Source organism: Oncorhynchus keta, chromosome 12 (genome assembly GCF_023373465.1).
Source record: "Oncorhynchus keta strain PuntledgeMale-10-30-2019 chromosome 12, Oket_V2, whole genome shotgun sequence".
Lineage (NCBI taxonomy): Eukaryota > Metazoa > Chordata > Actinopteri > Salmoniformes > Salmonidae > Oncorhynchus > Oncorhynchus keta.
In genome coordinates, this window is record NC_068432.1 from 8,493,260 (window position 1) to 8,520,902 (window position 27,643).

At 43.3% G+C, this 27,643-nt stretch overlaps 1 protein-coding gene across 2 annotated transcripts in view; it reads left to right on the forward strand.

The window, feature by feature from the left end:
* Positions 1–27,643, forward strand: part of LOC118390928 (transmembrane protein 132E-like) — a 367,227-nt gene that overhangs the window by 309,863 nt on the left and 29,721 nt on the right. For both annotated transcript variants that reach the window (XM_035781771.2, XM_035781769.2), the window contains exons 4-7: positions 11,924–12,116; positions 16,825–16,968; positions 23,496–23,701; positions 26,194–26,473. In XM_035781771.2, the coding sequence (XP_035637664.1) occupies positions 11,924–12,116; positions 16,825–16,968; positions 23,496–23,701; positions 26,194–26,473 (823 nt within the window). The remainder of the gene's footprint in view (positions 1–11,923; positions 12,117–16,824; positions 16,969–23,495; positions 23,702–26,193; positions 26,474–27,643) is intronic.

The following is a 27,643-nucleotide window of genomic DNA, read 5'->3' on the forward strand; positions in this document are numbered from 1 at the left end:
ATTACAGAGCATAGGAGCAGTGCATTTTATGACCGACCATAAAACAACCGACTTCCCGCTCTCCTCCAAGAGAGAGAGAGAGAGAGAGCACCCTGTAGAGCAGACCCACTGTAACCTGATCCTTCAGATCATCACAGGAGAGTTATGACAATAGTTTGTTGTTGATGTGGACACCAAGGAACTTGAAACTCTCGACCCACTCCACTACAGTCCTGTCGATGTGAATGGGGGCGTGTTCGGCACTCCTTTTCCTGTAGTCCATGATCATCTCCTTTGTCTTGCTCATGTTGAGGGAGAGGTTGTCGTCCTGGCACCACACTGCCAGGTCTCTGACCTCCTCCCTATCGGCTGTCTCATCGTTGTCAGTCAGGCCTACCACCATTGTGTCATCAGCAAACTTAATGATTGTGTTGGAGTCGTGCTTTGCCACACAGTCGTGGGTGAACAGGGAGTACAGGAGGGGACTAATCACACACCCCTGCTTGGCCCCCGTGTTGAGGATCAGCGTGGAAGATGTGGTGTTGCTACCCTTACCACCTGGGGATGACCCGTCAGGATGTCCAGGATCCAGTTGCAGAGGGAGGTGATTAGTCCCATGGTCCTTAGCTTAGTGATGAGCTTTGTGGGCACTATGGTGTTGAACGCTGAGCTGTAATCAATTCACAGCATTCTCACATAGGTCTTCCCTTTGGTCAAGGTGTGCAATGGCAATGTGGAGTGTGATTGAGATTGCGTCATCTGTGTCATCTATTGGGGCGGTATGTGAATTGGAGTGTGTCTAGGGTTTCTGGGATAATGGTGTTGATGTGAGCCATGACCAGCCTTTCAAAGCATTTAATTTGTCACTAATGTGTTTTGCCTACATTTTAGAGCCAGGTAGCAGTCTCTGAGGATAAATAGAAGGCACTTTCCTATTTTCATTTGATTTGGCCTTCTAGCTGTTAAAAAGTAAATAAAAACGATAGAATCAGGCCCACTTTATCAAGCTAAGTGCAATAACATTAATGCTGGGACCTGTTGGAAAGCACATTTAACTGTGATATAGTTCTGTCTTTTTGTGCCGACATTGGTATATATTTAAGATAATGGACCATGCTGGGCTGCTTTATATATTTGCCCACAAAAGTAGTATGAGTAGATCAGTGCAAAAGATGGTCCCAGTTATATTACCACATTAAGCCTAATAGGTTTAAAGCCTGCATTTGACATGGTTTGGCATAACATCTAGGCCAATAATTGATCATATTTTCATCTTCAATCACAAAGCATGATCAATCTTCTGGGCGAAGGCGGCGCTTCAGAGCATTTAGCATTTCCTGATAGAGGAAAAGATTACTTTCTTCCACAGCCTGGTTACATGTTCGTTATACAAGGAACTAAGAATAATGACTGCTTTTAATGTCGACCATGTGATGCTCTGTGTTAAGGATGCCGTTGTTGTATGACAGCATACAGTCATTATGTGTTCATCATAAGTGTAATGAAAACAATATGTACCATGTTAATGTAAAAGAAACATGTGAGGACCTGGTGGTTAATTCTTTAAACATAACATACAGTATTTCACCCCTTTTTTTGGTGTAGTCACAAAACTACCTTCATACTTCCCCACTTTTTAAAATGTATTTATCCGTTACCGGTTACTTTCGGACGAGTGACATTTGTGAGGGTCGTAGAGCAAAATGGAGAACTCCATCGAGTTCGTGAGAATCTCCCCTTTCCACATTGGGTTCCTATTAGTTTGTAGCCTAAATAGTTTGGATTCTACCAGACAGAAGTTGGCACATCGACGGTACCGACGTCAGACGAGTCTCCTGACACTTGTGGCTTTCTTTGCCACGTTTCATCGCAGATGCAGAAGTACTAGGTGTATTGAGTGGGATCCAAGGCAAAATATCTCGAGCTTAAACTGACAGATTCACTAACTAACTATTCATGAAAATCGCAAATGAAATGAAAGAAATATATTCACTCACAAGCTTAGCCTTTTGTTAACAACACTGTCATCTCAGATTTTCAAAATATGCTTTTCAACCATAGCTACACAAGCATTTGTGTAAGAGTATTGATAGCTAGCATAGCATTAAGCCTAGCATTCAGCAGGCAACATTTTCACAAAAACAAGAAAAGCATTCAAATAAAATCATTTACCTTTGAAGAACTTCAGATTTTTTCAATGAGGAGACTCTCAGTTAGATAGCAAATGTTCATTTTTTCCAAAAAGATTATTTGTGTAGGAGAAATCGCTCCGTTTTGTTCATCACGTTTGGCTAAGAAAAAAATCTGAAAATGCAGTCTCTACAACGCCAAACTTTTTACCAAATTAACTCCATGATATCGACAGAAACATGGCAAACGTTGTTTAGAATCAATCCTCAAGGTGTTTTTCACATATCTATTCGATGATAAATCATTCGTGGCAGCTGTGTTTCTCCTCGAAGCAAACGAAAAATACACGCAGCTGGAGATTGCGCAATAATTGCAACGGAGGACACCAAGCGGCCACCTGGTAGATGTAGTCTCTTAAGGTCAATCTTCCAATGATTTGCCTACAAATATTGTCGACACCTTGGGGAAACGACAGAAAGTCTAAGCTCATTCGTGACCCATACACAGCCATATAAGGAGACATTGGAACACAGCACATTCAAAATCTGGGGCACTTCCTGTATGAAATTTCATCTTGGTTTCGCCTGTAGCATTAGTTCTGTGGCACTCACAGACAATATCTTTGCAGTTTTGGAAACGTCAGAGTGTTTTCTTTCCAAAGCTGTCAATTATATGCATAGTCGACCATCTTTTCGTGACAAAATATCTTGTTTAAAACGGAAACGTTTTTTAAATCCATAAATTAAAGGAGCACCCCCTATATCCAAGAAGTTAACACCACATTCATAAACATGTACTTCATGGACCTCTGATAGGTGCACACACTCTGGGAATCGAACCAGGGTCTGTAGTGACGCCTTTAGCACTGAGATGCAATGCCTGGTTTGATTCCAGGCTGTATCACAACCGACCGTAATTGGGAGTCCCATTGGGCGGCGCACATTTGGCCCAGCGTTGTCCGGGTTAGGGTTTTACTGGGGTAGGCTGTCATTGTAAGTAAGAATTTGTTCTTAACTGACTTCCCTAGTTAAATAAGAATAAATAAATACCAGTATCTCACTTGTCTTTTTTTCAAAGATCATTACGCATCCCACCACTGAGTATAAATAAGGTTTCAACACTTGTGTTCGGTTGATCTGCAAGTCATCACAAAATAGTCCGAAGGGGACAAGGTTGGCTCTTTTGAATGTGGTGACACAATTGATCCAATTAACAATCTTTGTTGTTTGGCCTTATTTTGCCCCCCAAAGTTTATTTGGATTGCTGCTTAATCATCCCTGAAGTTATTCTAAGCACTGGCCCATTTACACTTAGCCCCAGCACACCACTGCTTAATGCTTTCTTGTTGTCTGGATCCTCCCTCACCTCTTGTTATGCATTGTACTAGGCTATCGATTTTTGCAAATGGCTTCCTAATTATGGCAGTATTCATTTTGTAAATGCTGTGTCCTACCATATCCCCGTGGGGACGAAAGGAAAATCAGATTTGATGGAAATTGATTCTCGGTTAACACGTTGAATAATTCAATTTTAAACAAAGGGTAAAGCAATCAACAGGGTGGAGTTGGCATGCTCTCACGGATGTTGCTCTTGACTTATAATTGTCACTATTGATTCAAAGGAACAATTGTGGAGAGGCACTCTCTGACTAATCAAACTCAAATCAAATCAAATGTTATTTGTCACATTTGCCGATTACAACAGGTGTAGTAGACCTTACAGTGAAATGCTTACTTTCAAGCCCTTAACCAACAATGCAGTTTTAAGAAAATACAAAAAAAGTAAGAGATAAGAATAACAAATAATTAAGGAACAGCAGTAAATATCAGTAGCGGGGCTATATACAGGTAGAGGTAATTTGAGGTAATATGTACATGCAGGTAGGGTTATTAAAGTGACTATGCATTGAAAATAAAAGAGAGTAATGTAAATCGTCTGGGTAGCCATTTGATTAGAAGTTCAGGAGTCTTATGGTTTGGGGGTAGAAGCAGTTTTAGAAGCCTCTTGGACCTAGACTTGGTGCTCTGGTACCGCTTGTCGTGTGGTAGCAGACAGGATAGTCTATGACTAAGGTGGCTGGAGTCTTTGGCAATTTTTAGGGCCTTCCTCTGACATCGCCTGGTATAGAGGTCATGGATGGCAGGAAGCTTAGCCCCGGTGATGTACTGGGCCATATGCACTACCCTCTGTAGTGCCTTGCGGTTGGAGGCTGAGCAGTTGCCGTTACCAGGCAGTGATGCAATCCGTCAGAATGCTCTCGATGATGCAGCTGTTAAACCTTTTGAGGATCTGAGGACCCATGACAAATCCTTTCAGTCTCCTGAGGGGGAATAGGTTTTGTTGTGCCTTCACGACTGTCTTGGTGTGCTTGGACAAAGTTAGTTTGTAGGTGATGTGGACGCCAAGGAACTTGAAGCTCTCAACCTGCTCCACTACAGCCCGATCGATGAAAATTGGGATGTACTCGGTCCTCCTTTTCCTGTAGTCCACAATCATCTCCTTTCTCTTGATCACGTTGAGGGAGAGGTTGTTGTCCCTGCACCACATGGTCAGGTCTCTGACCTCCTCCCTATAGGTTGTCTCATCGTTATTGGTGATCAGGCCTACCACTGTTGTGTCATTTGGCAAACTTAATGATAGTGTTGGAGTCATGCCTGGCCGTGCAGTCATGAGTGAACAGGGAGAACAGTAGGAGACTGAGCATGCACCCCTGAGAGGCCACCGTGTTGAGGATCAGCTTTGCAGATGTGTTGTTACCTACCCTTACCACCTGGGGGCGGCCCGTCAGGAAGTCCAGGATCCAGTTGCAGAGGGAGATGTTTTGTCCCAGGGTCCTCAGCTTAGTGATGAGCTTTGCAGGCACTATGGTATTCTATGCTGAGCTGTAGTCAATGAATAGCATTCTCACATAGGTGTTCGTTTTGTCCAGGTGTGAAAGAGCAGTGTGGAGTGCAATAGAGATTGCATCATCTCTGGATTTGTTGGGGTGGTATTCAAATTGGAGTGGGTCTAGAGTTTCTGAGATAATTGTGTTGATGTGAGCCATGTCCAGCCTTTCAAAGCATCTCATGGCTACAGTTGTGAGTGCTGCTGGTCGGTAGTCATTTAGGCAGGTTACCATAGTGTTCTTGGGTACAGGTACTATGGTGGTCTGCTTGAAACATTTTGGTATTACAGACTCAGACAGGGAGAGGTTGAAAATGTCAGTGAAGACACTTGCTAGTTGCGCAGCACATGCTCAGAGTACATGTCCTGGTAATCCGTCTGGCCCTGCGGCCTTGTGAATGTTGACTTGTTTAAAGGTCTTACTCACAGTCGTCCGGAACAGCTGTTGCTCTCATGTATGTTCCAGTGTTCTTGCCTCGAAGCGAGCATACCAGTTATTTAGCTCATCTGGTAGACTTGTGTCACTGGGCAGCTCTCGGCTGTGCTTCCCTTTGTAGTCTTTAATAGTTTGCAAGCCCTGCCACATCTGACAACCGGTGTAGTACGGTTTGGTCTTTGTCCTGTATTGACACTTTGCCTGTTTGATGGTTTGTCGGAGGGCATTGCGGGATTTCTTATACATTTCCGGGTTAGAGTCCCGCTCCTTGATAGCAGCAGCTCTACCCTTTAGTTCAGTGCGAATGTTGCCTGTTATCCATGGATTCTGATTGGAATATGTACGTACAGTCACTTGGTGACGACGTCATCGATGCACTTATTGATAAAGCCCGTGACTGATGTGGTGTACTCCTCAATGCCATCGGGAAGAATTCCGGAACATATTCCAGTCTGTGCTAGCAAAGCATTCCTGTAGTTTAGCATCTACTTCATCTGACCACTTTTTTATAGACCGAGTCACTTGTGCTTCCTGCTTTAATTTCTGCTTGTAAGCAGGAATCAGGAGGATAGAATTATGGTCAGATTTGCCATAATGTACATAATAAGTTACAAATAATGAGAAAAAACAAACAAAATAGCACAGTTGGTTAAGAGCCAATAAAATGGCATCCATCCTCTTCCGGCGCCATCTGGAATACATCTTTTAACTGCCACATTTGTCTTTGCCAAGTCTATAGGGTTATGCATTAGCGATTTTAGCATGTAAATGTTGGAGGGGCAAACCCACTATACAACACATCACTAAACAATACATTCATTGCACTATAACGGTGACCAACAGGTCCCACACACGGTTAGATCCTACATAAAGCTATCCCAACAGCAGAGTCCCAACAACAGCAGTCCCATCACCTTACCACTGCTACACCTGGCTATCAGCGGAGCCTTGTCTGGCAGCGAAACAGTTCATTCATCCTCATTTACAGCCTTTAAAAAAAAACATAGCTGATATGGCTAACTTGCTTAAACAAATGTGGTTTCTACTGACAATTTAGATGTGCAAACTACGGCATAAGGGGACGATGAGTGGATAAGAGGCATTCCGTCATTTCGATTAGGACATTAATGAGCAAGATAGGACGGACATAGTCAATATAACTATTTGTTCAGCACTTTTGAAATGTACAGAGACAGAATTCATAACATGGGCCGTTCTTACAGTATTCTCCCTGTACACCAAGTCAGAACCGTAGGATAAATAAACGGGGCTTATAAGCAGACAATGCAAGCTTTTATAATATTCAATGATTATATTTCTCTAAAACAGGCTTTTGGCTACATGTGCACCACCAAGTCAGAACAGTAGGCAAAATTAGGGTGAGGCACATTGGCTCTAACAGCTTATTACACAACATACACTTAGTATTACTTTCTTAACTACAGTATACATATCTCCCAGGCATATTACGTAATTTATGCAGCAGTATACAATACATTTTTGGACTCACCTTGTTGTGCTGTATTCACTTGAGCAGGAAGGAAGATGGCGTGGCGGTCCTACGTGGGCAATTTTTTAGCCATTCTTTGTCATTAAAGTCAGGCATTCTCTGGATTTATGGTGCATTCAAGACAGCTGGGAACTCGGGGGAAACAAAGTTGAATCATGACGACGTCAGTGATCTTCAGGTCGGAGCTCAAGAAAAACCCAGGCCCTGCATGTCCCCAGGCACCCTCATTTGTTGACTTCTGTGATCGAAAAAGCCTTGGTTTCATGCATGTCAACATCAGAAGCCTCCTCCCTAAGTTTGTTTTACTCACTGCTTTAGCACACTCTGCTAATTCTGATGTCCTTGCCGATGTCCACCAAAAATTCTGAGAATTCCATAACCAACTATAACATTTTCCGTCAAGATAGAACTGCCAAAGGGGGAGGAGTTGCAGTCTACTGCAGAGATAGCCTGCAAAGTAATGTCATACATTCCAGGTCCATACCCAAACAGTTCGAACTATTAATTTTTAAAATGACTCTCTCCAGAAATAAGTCTCTCACTGTTTCCGCCTGCTACCGACCCCCCTCAGCTCCCAGCTGTGCCCTGGACACCATTTGTGAATTGATCGCCCCCCATCAAGCTTCAGAGTTTGTTCTGTTAGGTGACCTAAACTGGGATATGCTTAACACCCCGGCAGTCCTACAATCTAAGCTAGATGCCCTCAATCTCACACAAATCATCAAGGAACCCACCAGGTACAACCCTAAATCTGTAAACAAGGGCACCCTCATAGACGTCATCCTGACCAACTGGCCCTCCAAATACACCTCCGCTGTCTTCAACCAGGATCTTAGCGATCACTGCCTCATTGCCTGTATCCGCTACGGGTCCGCAGTCAAACGTCCACCCCTCATCACTGTCAAACGCTCCCTAAAACACTTCTGCGAGTAGGCCTTTCTAATCGGTCTGGCCTGGGTATCCTGGAAGGATATTGACCTCATCCCGTCAGTTGAAAATGCCTGGTCATTCTTTAAAAGCATGCTCCGTTCGAAAAATGCAGAACTAATAACAGATATAGCCCTTGGTTCACTCCAGACCTGACTCCCCTCGACCAGCACAAAAACATCCTGTGGTGGACTGCAATAGCATCGAATAGTCCCTGTGATATGCAACTATTCAGGGAAGTCAGGAACCAATACACGCAATCAGTCAGGAAAGCCAAGGCCAGCTTCTTCAGGCAGAAATTTGCATCCTGTAGCTCTAACTCCAAAACATTCTGGAACACTGTAAAGTCCATGGAGAACAAAATAACCTCCTCCCAGCTGCCCACTGCACTGAGGCTAGGTAACACGGTCACCACCGATAAATCCATGAGTATCGAAAACTTCAACAAGCATTTCTCAACGGCTGGCCATGCCTTCCTCCTGGCTACTCCAACCTCAGCCAACAGCCCCCCCGCAGCTACTCGCCCAAGCCCCTCTCCAGCTTCTCCTTTACCCAAATCCAGATAGCAGATGTTCTGAAAGAGCTGCAAAACCTGGACCCGTACAAATCAGCTGGACTTGACAATCTGGGCCCTCTATTTCTGAATCTATTCGCCGCCATTGTCGCAACCCCTATTACCAGCCTGTTCACCCTCTCTTTCACATCGTCTGAGATCCCCCAAGGATTGGAAAGCTGCCGCAGTCATCCCCCTCTTCAAAGGGGGAGACACACTGGACCCAAACTGTTACAGACCTATATCCATCCTACCCTGCCTATCTAAGGTCTTCAAAAGCCAAGTCAACAAACAGGTCACTGACCATCTCGAATCCCACTGTACCTTCTACGCTGTGCAATCTGGTTTCCGAGCTTGTCATGGGTGCACCTCAGCCACGCTCAAGGTACTAAACGATATCATAACCGGCATCGATAAAAGACAGTACTGTGCAGCCGTCTTCATCGACCTGGCCAAGACTTTCGACTCTGTCAATCACCATATTCTTATCGGCAAACTCAGTAGCCTCGGTTTTTCTAATGACTGCCTTGCCTGGTTCACCAACTACTACTACAGTTAGCTACTTATTCCTTCCAAACCACTCATTGTTGGATTTGTTGACTTGATTCATGATGATGACTGCTAGCTTGCTAGCAAAGATTTTGAAAGTAGGATGTTGACATGATCAGTCCAATTAAAGCTGCTGTATATATAACATGATTTGACTTAATTGTATCTGTGGCCAATGACCTTTTAGCCTTATTGGATGGGCACTTCTAATGTAACTATTTGGCAGCACCAAGGGCTTGACATTTTCGAGCTCTACCCTTAGATTTTCCGGTGACATAGTGTCCCCATGAGTGACAGAACACTGAGCCAATCACTAAAGAACATTACTAATCCCTATGCTCTGTATATTCCACTGGCTGCCCCACCTGCATTTTGGAGCTGCCTTACTCAAGAAAACAAAAAAGAGACCATGTTTTTTTTAATTTTTTTTTTTACATTGTTTGCAACCTGATATGTAACACTTATTAATGCTAAAATAAAATGCCAAACAGGCATCCCCCCCCAAGCTAGAAAGGTGCGGCTCAAAATTGGTGGGGCTATGTAATATCTGTACAAACTCTTAGAAGAAGAAAGAGAGAGCCTCAACTGTAGGCTAGTTGAAGGATTTTAACCCAGGTCTGGGAGCTGAATATTCCCGGAGCATGGGGTGAAGTGTTGAAGTAATAGCTCCAGCCATGTGAATCACTGTCGCAGCCCTTTAGCAATCCTCTGCTACGGAGCTGAGCTGTGATAGCTACAGTAGCAAGGCATATCTCTCCCCTTGGCATGCTCAAGAAAATAAGACACAAGCACAGTTTCTTGCAATTCAGTGGACACATCCAACAGGGCTGATTTTAATTTACTCTAACCGAGAACCATGTGAGATACGGAACTCGAAAATAATCTTGGTGTAGCCTAGAGGTCATTCAGGTTGATTAATACTGATGGCCCACAATAACGCAGCTCATAAAGCTAACCAGGACGCACGGAAAGGGCGTTGTTAACAAGGCCTTCCATTTCAAGAAGACACGTCACCCACACAACATATCCCTAAAGCGCATTTACTCAATTTCCACCTGTGTAACTCTCATTCCCTACATGAACGATTCCGGTGTCTGGTTTTCTCAGTTCTAGTTGTCAAGCGTCGTTTTGCCAAGCTACCTGTTTCGCAAGGAGTGTCACGGATAAAGGAGTAGAATATTCTGTGTGTGATGTTGAGACAAACAGGCAGAACTTATTTAGGATGTCAGCTCTCATCATGCTGTTTCCAGTAAGGCCCTTCATGAGGAGTGCTGTACTGCAGATAGGGACTTGGCTCCCCAATTTCATTACAATGCTGCCATTTTCCCTTTGAATAACAGACTTACCTTCTCTCTGCGGAGGGATGATTCATTTCAGATCCAGGTCAAGGTTGGCTGTAATGGTCTTGTAAACCGGGAACCTACTGTAGGGCCTATACGTCTGCTCGGTGCAGAATGTGTCTTTTAAATGTGATGGTTTCGCAAATTGGAGCAATAGTAAAGGTGGTATATTAAACATATATAGTATGTTGGTCTGCTGGTATAGTCATTCCACAGTTGATTAAATAGTTTTATATCATCTTACAAGAAGATAAATAAAGCAGAATTTATTGAATGTTTTAGTACATGTTAAAAATATGGAATGAAACCGGGTGAAAAGATAAATGGTAATCTTTGCCCAGGAGAAACTAACGCTTGTTCAAGTACACAGTTTGTTTACTGTACATGTGGTTAATGTAATGGATGTTTGAAATGGAAGGAGGTGTAACGTTCGTCATCTTCCTCTGATGCGGAGTAAGAGAGGTCGGACCAATTTGCACCGTGGTAAGTGTCCATTTTAATAAGACAAACTGAACGCTACAAAAATACAAATAACAAAGTGAAACAAACTAAATGGTCCCGTGTGGAAACAAACACTAACACGGAAGATAATCACCCACGAAACACAATAGAAAACAACTACCTAAATATGGTTCTCAATCAGGGACAACGATTGACAGCTGCCTCTGATTGAGAACCATACCAGGCCAAACACAGAAATAGAAAATCTTAGAAAAACTAACATAGACAACCCACCCAACTCATGCCCTGACCATACTAAAACAAAGACATAATAAAAGAACTATGGTCAGAACGTGACAGGAGGGAATGTTCACATCGTATATTTGACCACTCTACTGTATGTGTGCTAGCCATAACCTGCTGGTACTTATGCATATATATGGGCCACGGTAATGATAATGGAAATGTCATGTAAAGGTTATGATGTTCATAGAAATGTCATGAACAGATTTCGCTTCATCGACACCCAATGAGACAGTTGTAATGTCTTGTCATGGGGCTCTTTTATAAAATAACTGTCACATTTCGACCGTATAGTCTTTATCAAAGCTTAGCTTATTAAAGGCTCATCGATCACCTTGAAAGAAGTTCAACTCACTTCTGGAGATTCCAGAGTTCAGTCACATTCATTTAAGTGATGACTCACCTGAGGCTTACATTGTGAAGGCCTTCATGCCTCCTTCATTTGACAGTTTTTAGAACCATGTTGACGCACTGCCGTTAATGTTCATATCTTTTGATAAACACCCTCAAACATAAAAAACTCACGCATGTGCATGGAGATCTCATGCATGGTCGGTAGGAATGCCACATTTCTGGACCTCATTGGTTATTCCAAAACAACAGATGGGCACAAGCAGCAGCCTAATCGTTTCATTTTCTGATTGTTTCGATAAATAATGCCTTATACTTGACAGAACATCTGTTTACGCTGATAGCCTACTCATTAGCGTATTTAATGTTCAAATGCAGCCCTGAACCCCATTAAGCCCCTTGTAAATGAATTAAATGGCTGGATTTGGTGCTGGCTCCTGCTGTGTTTTTGGTAACATGTTGCTGTAATTGACGTATTACGCTATAATCGCTCAATTATTCCATTGCCCGCCCCACAGGGATGCGCTGGCCAATATCGAGGTGATGCAACTGGACTTTGAGATGGAGAACTTCACCAGCCAATCAGTCACCAGGAGGATCAACTGGAACATCGACTACCGGGGACAGAACCCGCCTCCGGACTCAGAGAAGGTGGTGACTGAGTTGACCGTGGTGCAGAAGGACATTCAGGCTATCATCCCACTCTCCATGGTGAGTAACCTCACATACAGTATGCTATAATAATTTTCATATCAGTTGATATATCTGTCTATTGTAACATTTGCCACTGTTCAATTCAGATCTCTCATGCAAGAAAATAAGTTAGCCACTCTCATTAAAGGACCTTCGATCCCCATTGTCATAGGTAAGCATGCTTATCAACACTTGAGGTTCTCTTTCACTTGCTCAATGCTCATTTCACCTGCTAAGAGAAGGCCACCTAGTAATGGCACACCATGCGAAGAGTCTGTCTGGCGCCTCCACTCCTATCTCATGAAAAGGGGCAATTAGTAAGCCGTAAACACCGCTTGTGGAAATGAGGGACATTAATCAAGTAATAGGAAGGCAGAGGGCCAGTCCTGAAAGGTCAAGTCGCCTCCTGTGTGGTTTCACCTCCCTTTATTTGGTGAAGGGAGCCTGTGTAAAGTCGCAGGGAGAGAGACTTCATTATTAGGCTATTAAAATTCAGCTACTTGGGCAAATGTTAAAGCGATACTTAGCTCTCTCAGCCCCGCATATATTTATATAGGTTTAAAATGCCACAAGTTGCAGAGAAGTAAGTGCCCAGGTGCTGAAGACACTTTTTTTACAAACTCGACTACAGAGGTTATTAAGCGAGGAGGAAGAAAACCTCTCTCTATTCACGAAACATGACGGTGTGCTTCAAGGGCTTTATTAGAGAGGTCAGGCAGAGTGATGAAGATAGGAGTTCAGCTGAAAGGAGCCAGAGTCACGGAAGGCCAACGCATGAGGAATCGCAAAAAATAGCAAAAGCTGAGGCAACCTGCTTGCCTGGCTACCCAGACTCCTTGCTCCGGCCAACCGCTTTCGCCACGCCCCCGGATGTTAGTTTATTCTCCACAATGAGTCTGGATCTGAGTACCTCTCCTTCACGGAATGTGAACACATTCAGGGCCATCTGATTGGTCCAGAAATCAGTGGGTTGGGCCAGAGCCATTACAAACGTGATAAAGCAGAAGGTTGAAAATTCGTCATTGGCTTTGGTACTGGTTAGAGACGATCCATTCGCTGATGAATTTGTTTTGTACAATGCCCCTCGTCACCACAAACGACTTCAATGATTCCAGTCTAAGACTAAAGAATGTAGTGAATGACAGAGCAGCGGAAGAATTTAGTGTGAGTCGTCAGGCTAGAAACCTGTGCCATTTCATGCAATTTCAGTTGCTGTGTTTCACTGTTTCTCATTCATGTACTACAGAGGAAAGACCAAGTTTGTGTCCCAAATAGCACCCTATTCCCATAGGGCTCTGGTCAAAGGTAGTGCACTACAAGGAATAGCATACCATTTGGGACTCAGGCAGAATCCAATGCCACATAATCCCAGGTCTCTTTGTGTGAAATGATTGTAACAGTAATAGTAGCGACAAGAGGCTCTGCACGTTGTGTTTACCACTGCACACATCCTCTGCTAGCTTGTTAGAAACCAGAATGCTCACATTAATATTTTTTTCTGCATGGATTTGGGAGACAGCAGAATGAGGCAATCCGGAAAAACACACAAAATGCATTTTGTATCTTGAGTAACAAAAACAAATGCAGGCTCTGGACTGAGAAGAACAGAGCAAAATTAATATCCTCTCTGATTTATTTCTAGCATGAACGAGAGAGGGAGAGGTGGAGAAAAATAACTAGAGAAGAAAAAAATGTTTTTTTTCCAGGAAGTAAAAGCTTTGCTAAGCAGAGTCAATGCCAGGCAGAGCTGAGGCACTAATACTGGGGAGGAGGGGAGTGGGGAGACAGTAGCTGGAGGAGGAGGAGGGAAGGAAGCGGGTGAATTTACAGTGCAGAGTGCATCTTCCAGGATAATGTGGTTAAATCAGGCCGGGCTCCATCACTTTTGTCCTGTCAGGGCCCCAGCCAGGTCCCCCTGGCTGCCACATTCTCGGCGCAATTAGCACCCCGCGCCAAAGAGCCCTCTCAGGGGCTTCTCATAAACGGGGGATGGGGAGGTGGAGAGAGCAGGAGAGGGGGATGAGGGCGCAAAGGAGAGGAGGGAGGGGAATATAGCGGGGGTACTGTGTTGTTGGCTCCACCACTGCGCCATGCTGCCGCAGTAGCGAACAGATGATAAATAAAACATGACAGCGTCTTTGCCGAGGCCCCTATGGCAAAAAGTCGCATCACACACACACACACACACACACACACACACACACACACACACACACACACACACACACACACACACACACACACACACACACACACACACACACACACACACACACACACACACACACACACACACACACACACACACACACCACATGTCTGGCACATCTGACGTTGCATTTTGATCATTTACATGAGGAGTAGGAGCTAGGGCTCAGTAAGCAGCAGAGGCTTTGATGAGTTTCGCTTGCTAATCGGCTTCGTCAAAACTCAACAACTGAGGGCTGCCAACCTTAATTCGCTCTCTCATTGCTTGTCATTTGGTTACTTGGTTTCAAATGGACCCTGCTTCTTTAATTGAATAAATCTAAAACAACAATGCTCACATGAACAAAGCTAAACTAGTAGTCAATACTAGTCAATGTTACAGTAGCAGTATAATGCATTTTTCATTTCCACCGTGTATTGAACTGATAGAGTTGTCTCAGTCCCGTTTATTTGATTTGGAATAGTCATGTCTTGTGTGTACACTAGCTGACAGTTTTCTTCATGTGTCTAAATGCGTTAACCTTGGTGTTTCGCGGGCTATAAAATGTTTAATAACTTTGAAATGGCCTCCTGCATGTTATTGATAGCTCTCCCCTTACTGTGTTCATGATAAACTCTCACTCATTACATCGGACACTGCAGCTACCGCTACCCGCCACCGCAAATACTCATGCCCCTATTTACATTTTTGACATTAGCCATGCAGCAGAATACCAATTGACACATGAAAATGAGAAACATGATGGAGGACGCGGCGTCTTGTTACTATAAGGTTGCGGTTTGTTGTGAGGTAAAATAGTTATTGGGCTCTATTTTCTCAATCCCTTCATTTGTCTACGTCTGAGTGGCTGTTCTTTAGCAAGAAACTGGGAGGCTAGGTTTACACATTCTCCTCACTGAATAATTGTCTGGCAAACATTGTATTATGAATAAATGTGTCAGCAGGTAGAATGGCATCAATGTTCAAATAGTGCACCAGCTAATTTGATTTGGGCAGGACCCGACCGTGCAACATAACTAGCATTTTATATGCTGCCATTTTTTTTATTACACCACATTAAGTAATACTGTTTTGCCTCTGAGGCTTGATACAAAACAGATATTTAAATATAGTGTTTTGATTGAAATCAAAGGCACATTTACATGATTTGTGTTTTCTCTAGAGGGTCACGAGGGACACAAATTAGAGCCTAACTCATTACCCCCGCACAGCTCACATTCATTCCACCAAAATAATGAATTCAAAGTCGTCCAATTGAAGACTCAGTGTGCATTTTAATTGGCTGTTTCTATATCACTGGAGTCATAAAATAAGTGTACATCTGCTGATGGTCTTGGCTCTGTTTATAATCAGTTCTCAAGTCAGTTTACACTGAATATATTAAACATTATGGACACCTTCCTAATATTGAGTTCCCCACCTCTTCCCAGAACAGCCTCAATTCAGCAGAGCATGGACACTACAAGGTGTCGAAAGCATTCCACAGGGATGCTGGCCCATGTTGACTCCAATGTTTTCCACAGTTGTGTTAAGTTGGCTGGATGTCTTTTAGGTGCTCGACCATTCTTGACACAAACCGGTGCGCCTGGCACCTACTACCATTCCCCGTTCAAAGGCACTTACATTTTTTGTCTTGCCCATTTACCCTCTGAATGGCACATATACACAATCCATGTCTCAACTGTCTCAAGGTTTACAAGTCCTTCTTTAACCTGTCTCGTCCCCTTCATCTACACTGATTGAAGTGGATTTAACAAGTGACATCAATAAGGATCCACCTGGTCAGTCTATGTCATAGAAAGAGTAGGTGTTCTTAATATTTTGTGTACTCATTGTATATTCCCCAGCATTGTGATTTCAGGCATCTATTAGTGACCCGAGTCTGTTTTGCCGCCTTAGTGTAAATAAGTTAGTGCAAATAAGATGATCACGCAGATTCTCTAAATATTACCAAGATTATGAGACAAAAAGGTTTTGACGACGACATAATGTTTTGCAGGGCTATGAAAAGATCATTTCCTTTGGTGTTTCACTCCTCTTTCATATTTCCACCCGCTTGATGAAGAATGAATGTTTTACTTCACAACTCAAATGACTTTGCATACATTGTCAACGCGGATGTCTCGCCTTTTTTCCCTAACGTACAGTTGCAGCGTGAAGGGGAAAACATAAAACTGTGTCCTGCACAGTGATTGATGTTCATTATTCTCTTTGTGCATTCTACAAATGTTTTATCTTGTTTCACTTCATCTTCTTTTCAAAGTGTTCATTGGAACATTTGAGGACACCTCTACAGTGTATCTTTTGAAAATACATACCTCGTGTGATGAAATGTATCAAAAAGGGGTGGCCCATTTCAAATCAAACCAAGCCGACCACTGAGAATGGCTTCCAGCAGAACTCTTTGGACTTCCTTTTTGAAAAGTTAATATTGGTAGTACTCAGTGAAATAAATGTGCGATAAACACTATCTAACACGGTTTCGTGTTTGTTCCCTCTCTCCTTTAAACTCTACAGGACACCGAAATCATTAACACTGCGATACTGACTGGCCGAACCGTGGCCATTCCCGTGAAAGTGGTCTCCATTGAAATGAGCGGAGTCGTGACTGATGTATCATCCTTCGTAGAGTGCAAGTCCTCTAACGAAGACATTGTGAAGGTAAGGTACAGTAGTTCCCTCTTAGGTTGCACAATTCCAGTAACTTTCCCAACTGTGATTTTGGAATACCTTGGACTTTTGGGAATATTACCGCCATTTCTCAACCCTATCCCTCGAAGAATGATATTGTCTTGGTAATGCATCTGCTACCAAATGGAATCCCACCGTACTTGTACACACCCTAATGGGACTGCAGCACACTTTGATATACCATCATGCGAACATCAAAATCTCTTCATATGGCTGTCCATAATTCTGTGCTCTTGACTCAATTGCTTTTGAACCCCCCACAGATGAATCAATGGATGTTCATAGTCTTACTGGTACACCAAAATCAATAGGCTACAAAGCACAGTAATAGCTCTGAAGGATGCCTAGTCTGGTTACCACCGTTTCTCCAGACCTTAGTTTACTCTAGCTGCATTATCTGGTGCAAGGCCTACCATCCATTTCCATTCACTTCCATTTGGGTTGTGTCCCAAATGGATCCGTATGCCCTATATAGTGCACAACTTTTGACCAGAGCCCTATGGGCCCTGAAGTAGTGCACTAAATAGGGAATAGGGTGCCATTTGGGACCTGACCTTAGCCAAGTAGGATACCTGGAGGTGAGGAGACGTTGCTAGTGTCCTGGGATGAGTCACAAACACAACTCTAGCCCATTGGGAGCCACAGCCGGGGTATGCAACATCAACTCCCATTTGTGGATTAAAGAAGCAAACCCCATAAACAGCGTTGGTAAATCCCATTTTGTTGTAGAAAGAGTTGGATAAAGGAGGCTGCAACCTCTGAAATTGAATCCAAATGTATTTGTTGATTCTCTCCGAGCGCGTTTGATGACAGCACTACGACACCTTACAGGACATGTGAGAAAATTATACATGTGATGTAGAGAAAAATTATAGGCAATTGTTTTTAATGTGGATTTATGCATTTTTGTTCATTTGAGATTATCATGTGGGATTATTTAAAGGGTGCATAATTATAATGCAAATTCGTTCTGAATAAATAGAGGAAAACACAGACAGAATACAGACAGCCCCTAATCTTATTCTGACATTCATATGTGTGATAATACTAGGATCTATATGCCAGAGCATGAATAAAAAGCATTACTTTTTGCCATTAATCTGTATGTGATAAGGTTTAGAATGGTTTCAAGACGAGCTGCATTAGAGCAGTGTTATTGAGTGGACTTTGGTTCACTGCCCCTGCCATTGAACTTTAGAAGCTAATGCAAGATGAGCCCTTCACGCCGAGATGTACATGAGTCCTGACAGTTCTATACAACACCCCACAGAATACGAACGAAAGGTTCACAAAGACAACCCACTTAGTTTGTGTGGTTGTGTGCTCTTCCCCTTGCATTTCGTGATGCCACATTATTCCCATTATTCATACACCGCACTCTTAATGCAGATCTATTCTAATCAGATGACTCTATTCTCTTATATTTTATTATTGTGTTTGTGTAGCCTTGGTGAGTCTGTGGAACACTCAAAACAATAGGCTCTGCATGGGTCTATAGGTAAAGCGTATATAGAACGTCTTGTTATATAAACCAAGCCGCACCATGTGCACATAGGTTGTGAATTGCAAATGTGTAGACGTCAGATACATTTATCGGATTTTTTTTTTTAACAAAGCGGGTTTTTGTAAGCTTTGGATATTCGCCAGCCTGCCGGTATTCTGTTTTTGTACCCGACTTTTAGAAAACGTTACGCGGCGCTCATTTCTCTGTTCTGAGGCGTTTATTTCTCTGTGCTGAGGCGTTTATTTCTATGTGCTGAGGCGTTTATTTGTTTGTTTGTTTGTTTCTTCCCCCTTTGAAATAAATAGGCCACGATATATGTCAGCGCTGGCAGATAACCCAATCCCATTTGAATGTGCAGTGGATGGTGTTTTTGTGCGAGAGAGAGCACAGGAAGATTGTTATTAAACCATACATCTGTGCTCTGCTCAGACTGGGGTTTGTTGTGGTGTTTTATGTTGTGTTGTTTGGGGTGGGAGGAGTGCACGAGTACGGGAGGCAGTATGGGGAGAAGGCAGGAAGCAGAGGGGGAGGCTGGGCGAGTGGAGGCGAGGGCTGGGGATTTGTCAGCAAGCGGGAGACGACATGACTCCCCCAGCTGATCCTTTCTCCCAGGGCTGTGTGTGTGTGTGTGTGTGTGTGCGCGCGTGGCGGCAGAGCACCCTCTTCCACGCCAGTGGTCATCCAACCCTTGCCCAGCCAAGTCCTCAGTTTCCTCCATTCTGCACTCTCACACCATTGTGACACATTCACCTTCAGCCAGTGACCAGGCTTATATAAGAAAGGCTTTGTGAGGCAATGAGATAAGTACACCTGAGTGGTATACTGTCTTCAGTATTGTCTCCTTGCTGTCTGCTGTGGTATTGTATATGAGATGTCTTGAAGAAGTTGTCTTATTATTGTTGATAGCTTCAGAATGAGGACTTAATCCAGTCAATTGGAGCTTGCTGGCCCAGAAATCATATATGAATAGATAAAGCAATGAAACAGGATGTGTTTCGCAAAGTGCTCCTCTGTCGATTAAAGATAATTGATTATTGATTATCTTACTGTACCTTCAAGTATGTTTTCATAATGGTAAATACAGGGCAACAGTAACACAACTGGGGTGTGTTCATTAGGACCCAAACGGAAACAACCAAACTGAAACAAACTGTGTCCTAATGAACACTGCCCAGGTTATGTTTTATTTTGCCATATACTGTGCCTGCAGGAACCAAACAGGTGGTATTGATAGGCCTACAGTCTGCATGAGTTATTGTCATACATTGAAACAGCTCATGCGATCAAACGGAACTCATTACAGGCCTAAATCCTGTTTGGAGGCACATGTTGAAGTTAAGAGTGTGAGCAGAGGCTGGCCAGCATGGGATGTGCATCACTAAATGGTGATCATTGTTTCTCATTAGATCCATACGCATTAGTCAGTAGAATAAGCACTATCAGGTCACCCCACCAACCTTCTGTTTTCCACATGCATGCGCCTCAACGAAGTGGATATACTGTGCTGCAGGCGGGTGGTGATCCTTTTTGATCCTGCATCTCTGCTTATGGGTTTAAACTGGATGCCACCATAGTGGGCAGTGCCCGCCCTGTCTTCCTTTGCCCTGAACCCACCCAGGCAATCTGCTGGCAACGTGGAAGGTGTCACAGAATATTAGAGGGCTGTGTAGCGACGGCAGCTCGCAGCTCCGTGCATTAGAGCACTTTCACGGACCCCCGCTGGCCTTCTGACGCCTGTAGTCGTTAACAGCTTTTGACTCACAATTAGCCAGACAAGTTTATTAGCTGCCTGCAGGAGCTGGGATAGTTTGGGTTAGTGAAGTTAGCGAGGGTGTATCAGCCAAGTGAGTGATAGGGAGGCTGGTGTTAGCATTATAGCGAAGTGGAGGCCTAGAGTGGTAGGTCACAAGTGTGGAGGGTGCACTGTGGTGGTTTTGGTACAGAGTATGACTGTATCTTATCTGTCTGTGGGTGGGGGTGCAGGTATGTCCTTTGCTCTGTACAGTGCAGACACATGCCCCTTTGCCCTCCCAGTCTCCAAAGTGTCCTTTTGGGTGGTGGTATAATTTTCCCTTAAAAACTTTTTTGTATAAAGTTTTCTCACTGTTGTTCGGAACCCACTGCCCGCCGCAATTCGTTGAAACTTTGTCAAGTTCACCACCCCCCCCACCCCATCCGTTGGTTGCACCTGTTGATCTGCCCTGTACAGAGCCCAGTTGCGCCTTTTTCCAAGTCTGCCCTGTACGACGATTGCGCTTACCCGGTATCCAAAAAGGCATATGGCTTGAGAGATGTGGTCATCGGTCGAGTGTGTACTGCCACAGCATCATAACATTTGATTAACACTTGATAACGCTTGATTTAACCTACATCATCATCAATATTCAGTCTGGTTGGCTGACATAGAGAGTAGCGACTGCATCAATGACCCTCCGATCCAACGCCATCCCTTTTTCAGATGTCGTATCTTAATTTGATCACTCTTACTGAGAATTCTAGTGCAGAGCAGGAAATGCAAACTCTGTGTAGTGTTTTCAAGGTTTAAAAAGGCTTCTTAAGTTTGTAATTTCCCACTTTAAAATGTCAGAGTTGATTTGCCCTAACAAAAATGTATTATTTTAGCAAACTGGCTCCAATTAAGATCCTACACCTGTAACTAGCATATTTGCATCAATCATCAACATCAATGATCAGCTGATAGCCCACACACTTTTTCTGATGTCAATCGGGAAAAAGAGTGAAGCACTGTGTACTAACTTGCTTAAATTTTGTGGGTGGCAGAGCACCTGCCCCTGAAAGGTCTGTGCTTGGCCCTTCTGGCAAGCAATAACCTAATTGTCATAATTCAGTATGCCAAAAGTCTATTACGCTGATTCCAACCGTCATCCTAGATCTCCGGCAGACAAATATAATCCCGAAATCCCTATTCACACAAAGGTGGCTTAAGATGCCAAAGTCTCATAGTAGATCTGAATACGCCAATGATCAGAAAAAGGGAAAGAAAGATAAATACTTTACTCTTGCTGAAGGCTTCCGACCCGGCCTGTATGGATTGCAGAGTGGAGAGGCCTGTCTGGATGAACTGGGTATTTTATTACCCAGTCCCCCCAATATAATGAATCCCCAGAACTGAGAAGACTGGCGATCCCAACCTCCATTTGTACGAGATTAGCTCCTTTGATTAGTGTCAGCTGCCTCCGACTGCCAGATAAATCATTGATGGTATCCCAAAAGCAAAAGCAAACCTTGCTATTTATTACAGTAAATATTTTAGTATTTAAGGGATGGGTATTTATGAGAAATTATGTGCCAAATGACTGCTGGATAAAAAATAAATGTTGTGGGTGCCTGGTGTATTAACCTTTCATATTCTATGAATTATCTGTTGCCTGAAAGCTTGTGTTAGTATATTATGCAGTGTGTCTCCACATAATTGTGTGTAGATCATAACACAGAAAATAGTGGTGGGTGGGATGAGTGGGGTTGGGGGGGCATGCACCCCATGAATGATTTTTAAAGGCTTTGAGTAGGTTGTACTTAAGAGCCAATTCTTCCACTCAACAAGAGACGCAAATTAGATTGGAGAAAACCCTCAAGTAGTGTTGTTTATACTGTGTTCTCAGATATTTCTAATTACAAAAATACAGCCCCTCGTGGCAAAATATTGGAATGTTCACAAAGGAGGATTACTGCGACCTAAAAATAGTACACATTGCACATACTCTGTAAGCGGAAAAAGGGAATATGTGTACTCCCTATTTCCTTCAGCTGGTTTTTAGAATTTTTTACAAATGTATTAACAATAAAAAACAGATCACATTTACATAAGTATTCAGACCCTTTACTCAGTACTTTGTTGAAGCACCTTTGGCAGCAATTACACCCTCAAGTCTTTTGGGTATGACGTTGCAAGCTTGGCACAGCTGTATTTGGGTAGTTTCTCCCATTCTTCTCTGCAGATCCTCTCAAGCTTTGTCAGGTTGGATGGGGAGCGTTGCTGCACAGTTGTTTTTAGGTCTCTCCAGAGATGTTTGATTGGGTTGAAGTTCTGGCTAGGCCACTCAAGGACATTCAGAGACTTGTCCCGAAGCCACACGTGCATTGTCTTGGCTGTGAGCTGAGGGTTGTTGTCTGTTAGAAGGTGAACCTTCGCCCCAGTCTGAGGTCCGTTTGGCCACTCTATCATAAAGGCCTGATTGGTGGAGTGCTGCAAGTTGTCCTTCTAGAAGGTTCTCCCATCTCCACAGAGGAACTCTGGAGCTCTGTCAGAGTGACCATTGGGTTCTTGGTCACCTTCCTGTCCAAGGCCCTTCTCCCCCGTATGCTCAGTTTGGCCAGGTGGCCAGCTCTAGGAAGAGTCTTGATTGTTCCAAAACCATTTAAGAATGACGGAGGCCACAGTGTTCTTGGGGACGTTCAATGCTGCAGACATTTTGTTGGTGCCCTTCTCCAGATCTGTGCCTCAACACAATCGTGTCCCAGAGCGTTACGGACAATTCCTTCGACCTGGTTTTTGCTCTGACATGCCCTGCCAACTGTGGGACTAGATAGACACAGGTGGTGCCTTTCCAAATCATGTACAATCAATTGAATGTACCACAGGTGGACTCCAATAAAGTTGTAGAAACATCTCAAGGATTATCAATGGAAAAAGGATGCACCTGTGCTCAATTTCGAGTCTCATGGCAAAGGGTCTGAATACTTATGTAAATAAGGTATTTCCGTTTTTATTAGTAATACATTTGCAAACATTATGAAAAACCTGTTTTCGCTTTGTCATATGATATTGTGTGTAGAGTGAAAAATATATAATTTAGCAATTTTAGAGTAAGGCTGTAACGTTACAAAATGTCAAAAAAGTCAAGAGGTCTGAATACTTTCCGAATGCACTGTAGGTGGTTGACGCCACTCCTGCATCCATACTGTACTATATCACCCATATCAATGCCAGATACATTATCATATGACTATTGACTCATCACCTCATTCGCAGGTGTCCTTGAATTGTGACTATGTGTTTGTGAACGGGAAAGAGACACGGGGCTCCATGAATGCCCGGGTCATCTTCAGCTATGAGCACCTCAGTGCCCCCCTGGAGCTGACCGTGTGGGTGCCCAAACTCCCCCTCCAAGTGGAACTGTCCGACAGCAACCTGAGCTACATCAAGGGCTGGAGGGTACCCATTCTTCCTGACCGCAGGTAGGAAGGACTCGCCCACACACTAAACATGAAGTGCACTGCTGTTTTCGAGCTGATGTTTCTTTTACTGAGTTTGAATTACATTTGAGATTACCACACTCTTGTTTTGATCGTCTGTCATGTATCGTATATGTTAAGTCGTATGTGACATGTTGTGGTGGCGGAATTTGCGTTGAGCTGTTATAACTTCTCAAGGTTTATGCTCTGTTCTGGGATGAACTGCATTTCATAGACTCCTGTTATGTCTGCACCCTAACACAAGGCCATTGTGTTCTGGGACTGTTGCTTGTATAAAGAAACCGGTGTGTATCCAATATGATTGTATTATCAATCAATTGTTTTATCCTTCTATATTTATTATTTTATTTTTATTGAACCTTTATTTAACTAGGAAAGTCAGTTAAGAACAAATTCTTATTTACAATGACGGCCTAGGAACAGTGGGTTAGCTGCCTTGTTCAGGGGCAGAATGACAGATTTTTACCTTGTCAGCTCGGGGATCTAGCAACCTTTCGGTTACTGACCCAATGCTCTAACCACTAGGCTACCTGCCGCCCTATATGAGGGACATGCAACCGAGTTCTTCCCAGACTGATCAGAGACAGATCTCCTTTGCAGCTGCTTGTTTAAAGATGTACTACTACACTGTAAATAGTCACTGCCTAGATCTTTGGATTGAGTTTTCCACAACAATGTCGTTCAAGGGACGGGATCCTGCCTAAGCAATGTTTAGGCATCTTAGCACAGCTACTGCCTGTGCACACATGTTTTATTAGAGTTTAAGCCAGCCCATGGTTTCAAATAATCACACTTATCCCTCTTAAATAATTGAACTAAACTATGAAGTTTGACTGAGAACAGGACTTTAAGCCAATTTTACATCTGACTGACACTAAATTCACTGCATGTTCTTAGGGCCGGTTTCCTAGACATTGATTAAATCTAGCTGAAAACCTATTTCAATAGAGATTTTCGATCGAGAATGGTTCTTAATCCTAGTCTTAATCAGTGTCCGGGAAATAGGCCGCTAGGGTTTCACATTTTCTAAACCATGAACTACATTAACTGCTATGTATTCATATTTTGTAGGGAATAGGAAAAAAACACAACTTGCAGAAGGCTTTTTATGGTTATTTTTGAATGTGGACAGAATTGTATCACCCAATGTCATTACGCCATCTTGGCAAAACATTAAGCTCTTACCTAGATGTTTGACAAAAAAACTTCACTGTGTATTACATATAATTTTTTTGCAGTTGTTTTACAATATTAATTTGCAATAATTGAATGGTCTTTTGCCTCTCTCTCTCTCTCTCTCTCTCTCTCTCTCTCTCTCTCTCTCTCTCTCTCTCTCTCTCTCTCTCTCTCTCTCTCTCTCTCTCTCTCTCTCTCTCTCCCCCCCCCAGTGCATTGCTGACTGGCTTTGTTATCCAGTAATGGGTAACGAAAGAGGAAAAAATTGTATTTCCAGGTACAGCCTCAACCTGGCAAACTCTCTCTGACCTGTGCGAGAGTCATGCTTTCTCTCGTGTTTACCTAGTCTTCACTGAACGCTCGTCTACACTCTCGTCTGTCTCTCCACTGCCATTGCGGCTTTGTTGTACAAGATGAGGAACACAGGCGAACAGCACATTTTAGCCTTAAAATGTCTAGCGTCAGCCTGCCAGGGGACGTGATACATGTTCGAGTATTGTCAGACCTTTTAGGGAACACAGGACAGGCCTGCTTGATATTCAGGCGGGCTCCGGGAATCAATGGATGGTAAATGCTTTGTCAGTCACTGACTGCTCGCTGTCGCTCCTGCTTCTCAAGTTATCTGAAAGGATAAGTCAGAGCAAAGATTAATTACCCTTGGAAACAGAGGAGAGCTTTTTTTTAGCATTTAGGGAATGCCGGCAGCATGTCAGACTGCTGAGGAAAGAATGGAAGGCACATGTCCAAATCTTGCTTGATTGGTGGTTTTTGGAGTTTTTTGTTGTAGGATTTTTCCCTCACGAAGGGCACATTGGAACAGACATTGTAACAAATGTCCCCCATATGGATTAGTGTTGGGTCTCTCATCACATCAAGTGCTATGATGTTAATTATATACTGATAAGAAGCAATTAATAACATGATCTCCTGAAACAGGACGCAGGATTTAACTACACTACAGCATCTTCCACAAACATATTAAGTAAACATGCATCATTAAAGGTTATGATAAACTGCTGAAACTGTTTAGTAAATAGTAAAGCAAATACATTTTTACGTGGTTCACCTTTGTTGTTGTAAACTTTGACACTGGACACGGTTTTGACATGGGTAATGGTATTGACACTGGACACGGTTTTGACATGGGTAATGGTATTGACACTGGACACGGTTTTGACATGGGTAATGGTATTGACACTGGCAATGGAACTGATACCGGCAACGATATTGACCATGGTTACCATGGTTATCTTGATACTAACATCATTGACCATTTGTCACCCCCCTCTCTCAATCAGGAGCGCCAGAGACAGTGACGTGGATGACGACGAGGACGACCGGCGAGTGAGTCGGGGCTGCACCCTGCAGTACCAGCGCACCCTGGTCAAGGTCCTGACCCAGTTCCACACCACCTCCACCGAGGGCACCGACCAGGTCATCACCATGCTGGGGCCCGACTGGCAGGTGGATGTGACCGACCTGGTGCAAGACTCGCTGAAAGTGGTCGACCCCAGGATAGCTGAGCTGGTGGACCGCACTGTGCTGGTGGGCCTGGAGCTGGGGTCCACTGTACTGAAGGTATTGAACCTTGGCTAGTTCTCCAAAGTTTGAAAAGTGAAGTAGCTTCTTTCAATTGTATTCACTGTGCTGAAGCTTGGCTAGGTCTCCAAAGTCTGAGAAATTAAATAGCTTTTTTCAATGGTCTCTTTTCCTTAATTGATGTTCTTGCACTCAAAAGCATTATAGGCTAGAGCCCTAGAGGCTAATAGTAACTTGACACTGATGTAGAGTGCTTGGATCACACTTGACCAAAGTGCAGATGTAATATGCAGAAGCGCTTGGAGAGTGCGAGACAAAATATGTTCTGCTTCATTCACACTGACCTAGACAAACTGGACATGTGAAAGCGAGAAAAGTATAACTCTCCCTCAATACTTAAACCCATTTCGTATTTGTAATGGAATGCTCTACGAGGATTAAATCATGAATGAGATCTGTCTGTGGTCGCCCTTCCTTTTAAAGATGGCTTCATCTGCATAGGAATGTTCTCTATATGGTCTAGTCTCCACTGTGCAGTTACCAGCCTTACCAACCTGAGTGATCAATGGCTTAGAAGGCTGGGAGAAATCAAAAGATCTCAAGTTTATAGCATATTTTAGAGTGCACAAGGACTGCTGGACCTGTCTGTCCTAGTAAATTAAGAGTAGCCTAGAACAAACGTGAATTGTTAATACTGCCCTACAAAGGCAAAACAAAGTAACTAAAATATTTGATCTGTTGTAATGGCCAGGTATATTATCTGATTAATGTGGTATTTATTTTCCTGACAAAAGATCAAGCCAGTTGATCAGAATATATCATGGAGAATCATAAATTGCTGTCTGTCTAGACAGAAAAATACTTTGTTTAAAAGAAAATGCTATTGCAACCTCTTTGCAATAAGGAATTGAGACCAAAAGCTCAAGAGAAGTTTCAAGTGTTTAATTCCAAGGATACAGTCAGCTGAGTGCATCCATTTAGAAAGAGCACAACCCATTTCATACTCTCCCCTTGTAGTTGTCACCTCACCAGCTATACATTTTATGACCCCAATGAGTTTTCCCTCTGGCTCCCCTGTGGAATGTCCATACTCCTCTCTTTGTTTAGCCAGATCCCACTTCGTCCATCTTCTGTTCTGGGCCTGAACCTGCTCTCTGATCCCATACAATTTCCTCTTCTCTGATTAGGTCATGGTTTCTAAATTAGCAT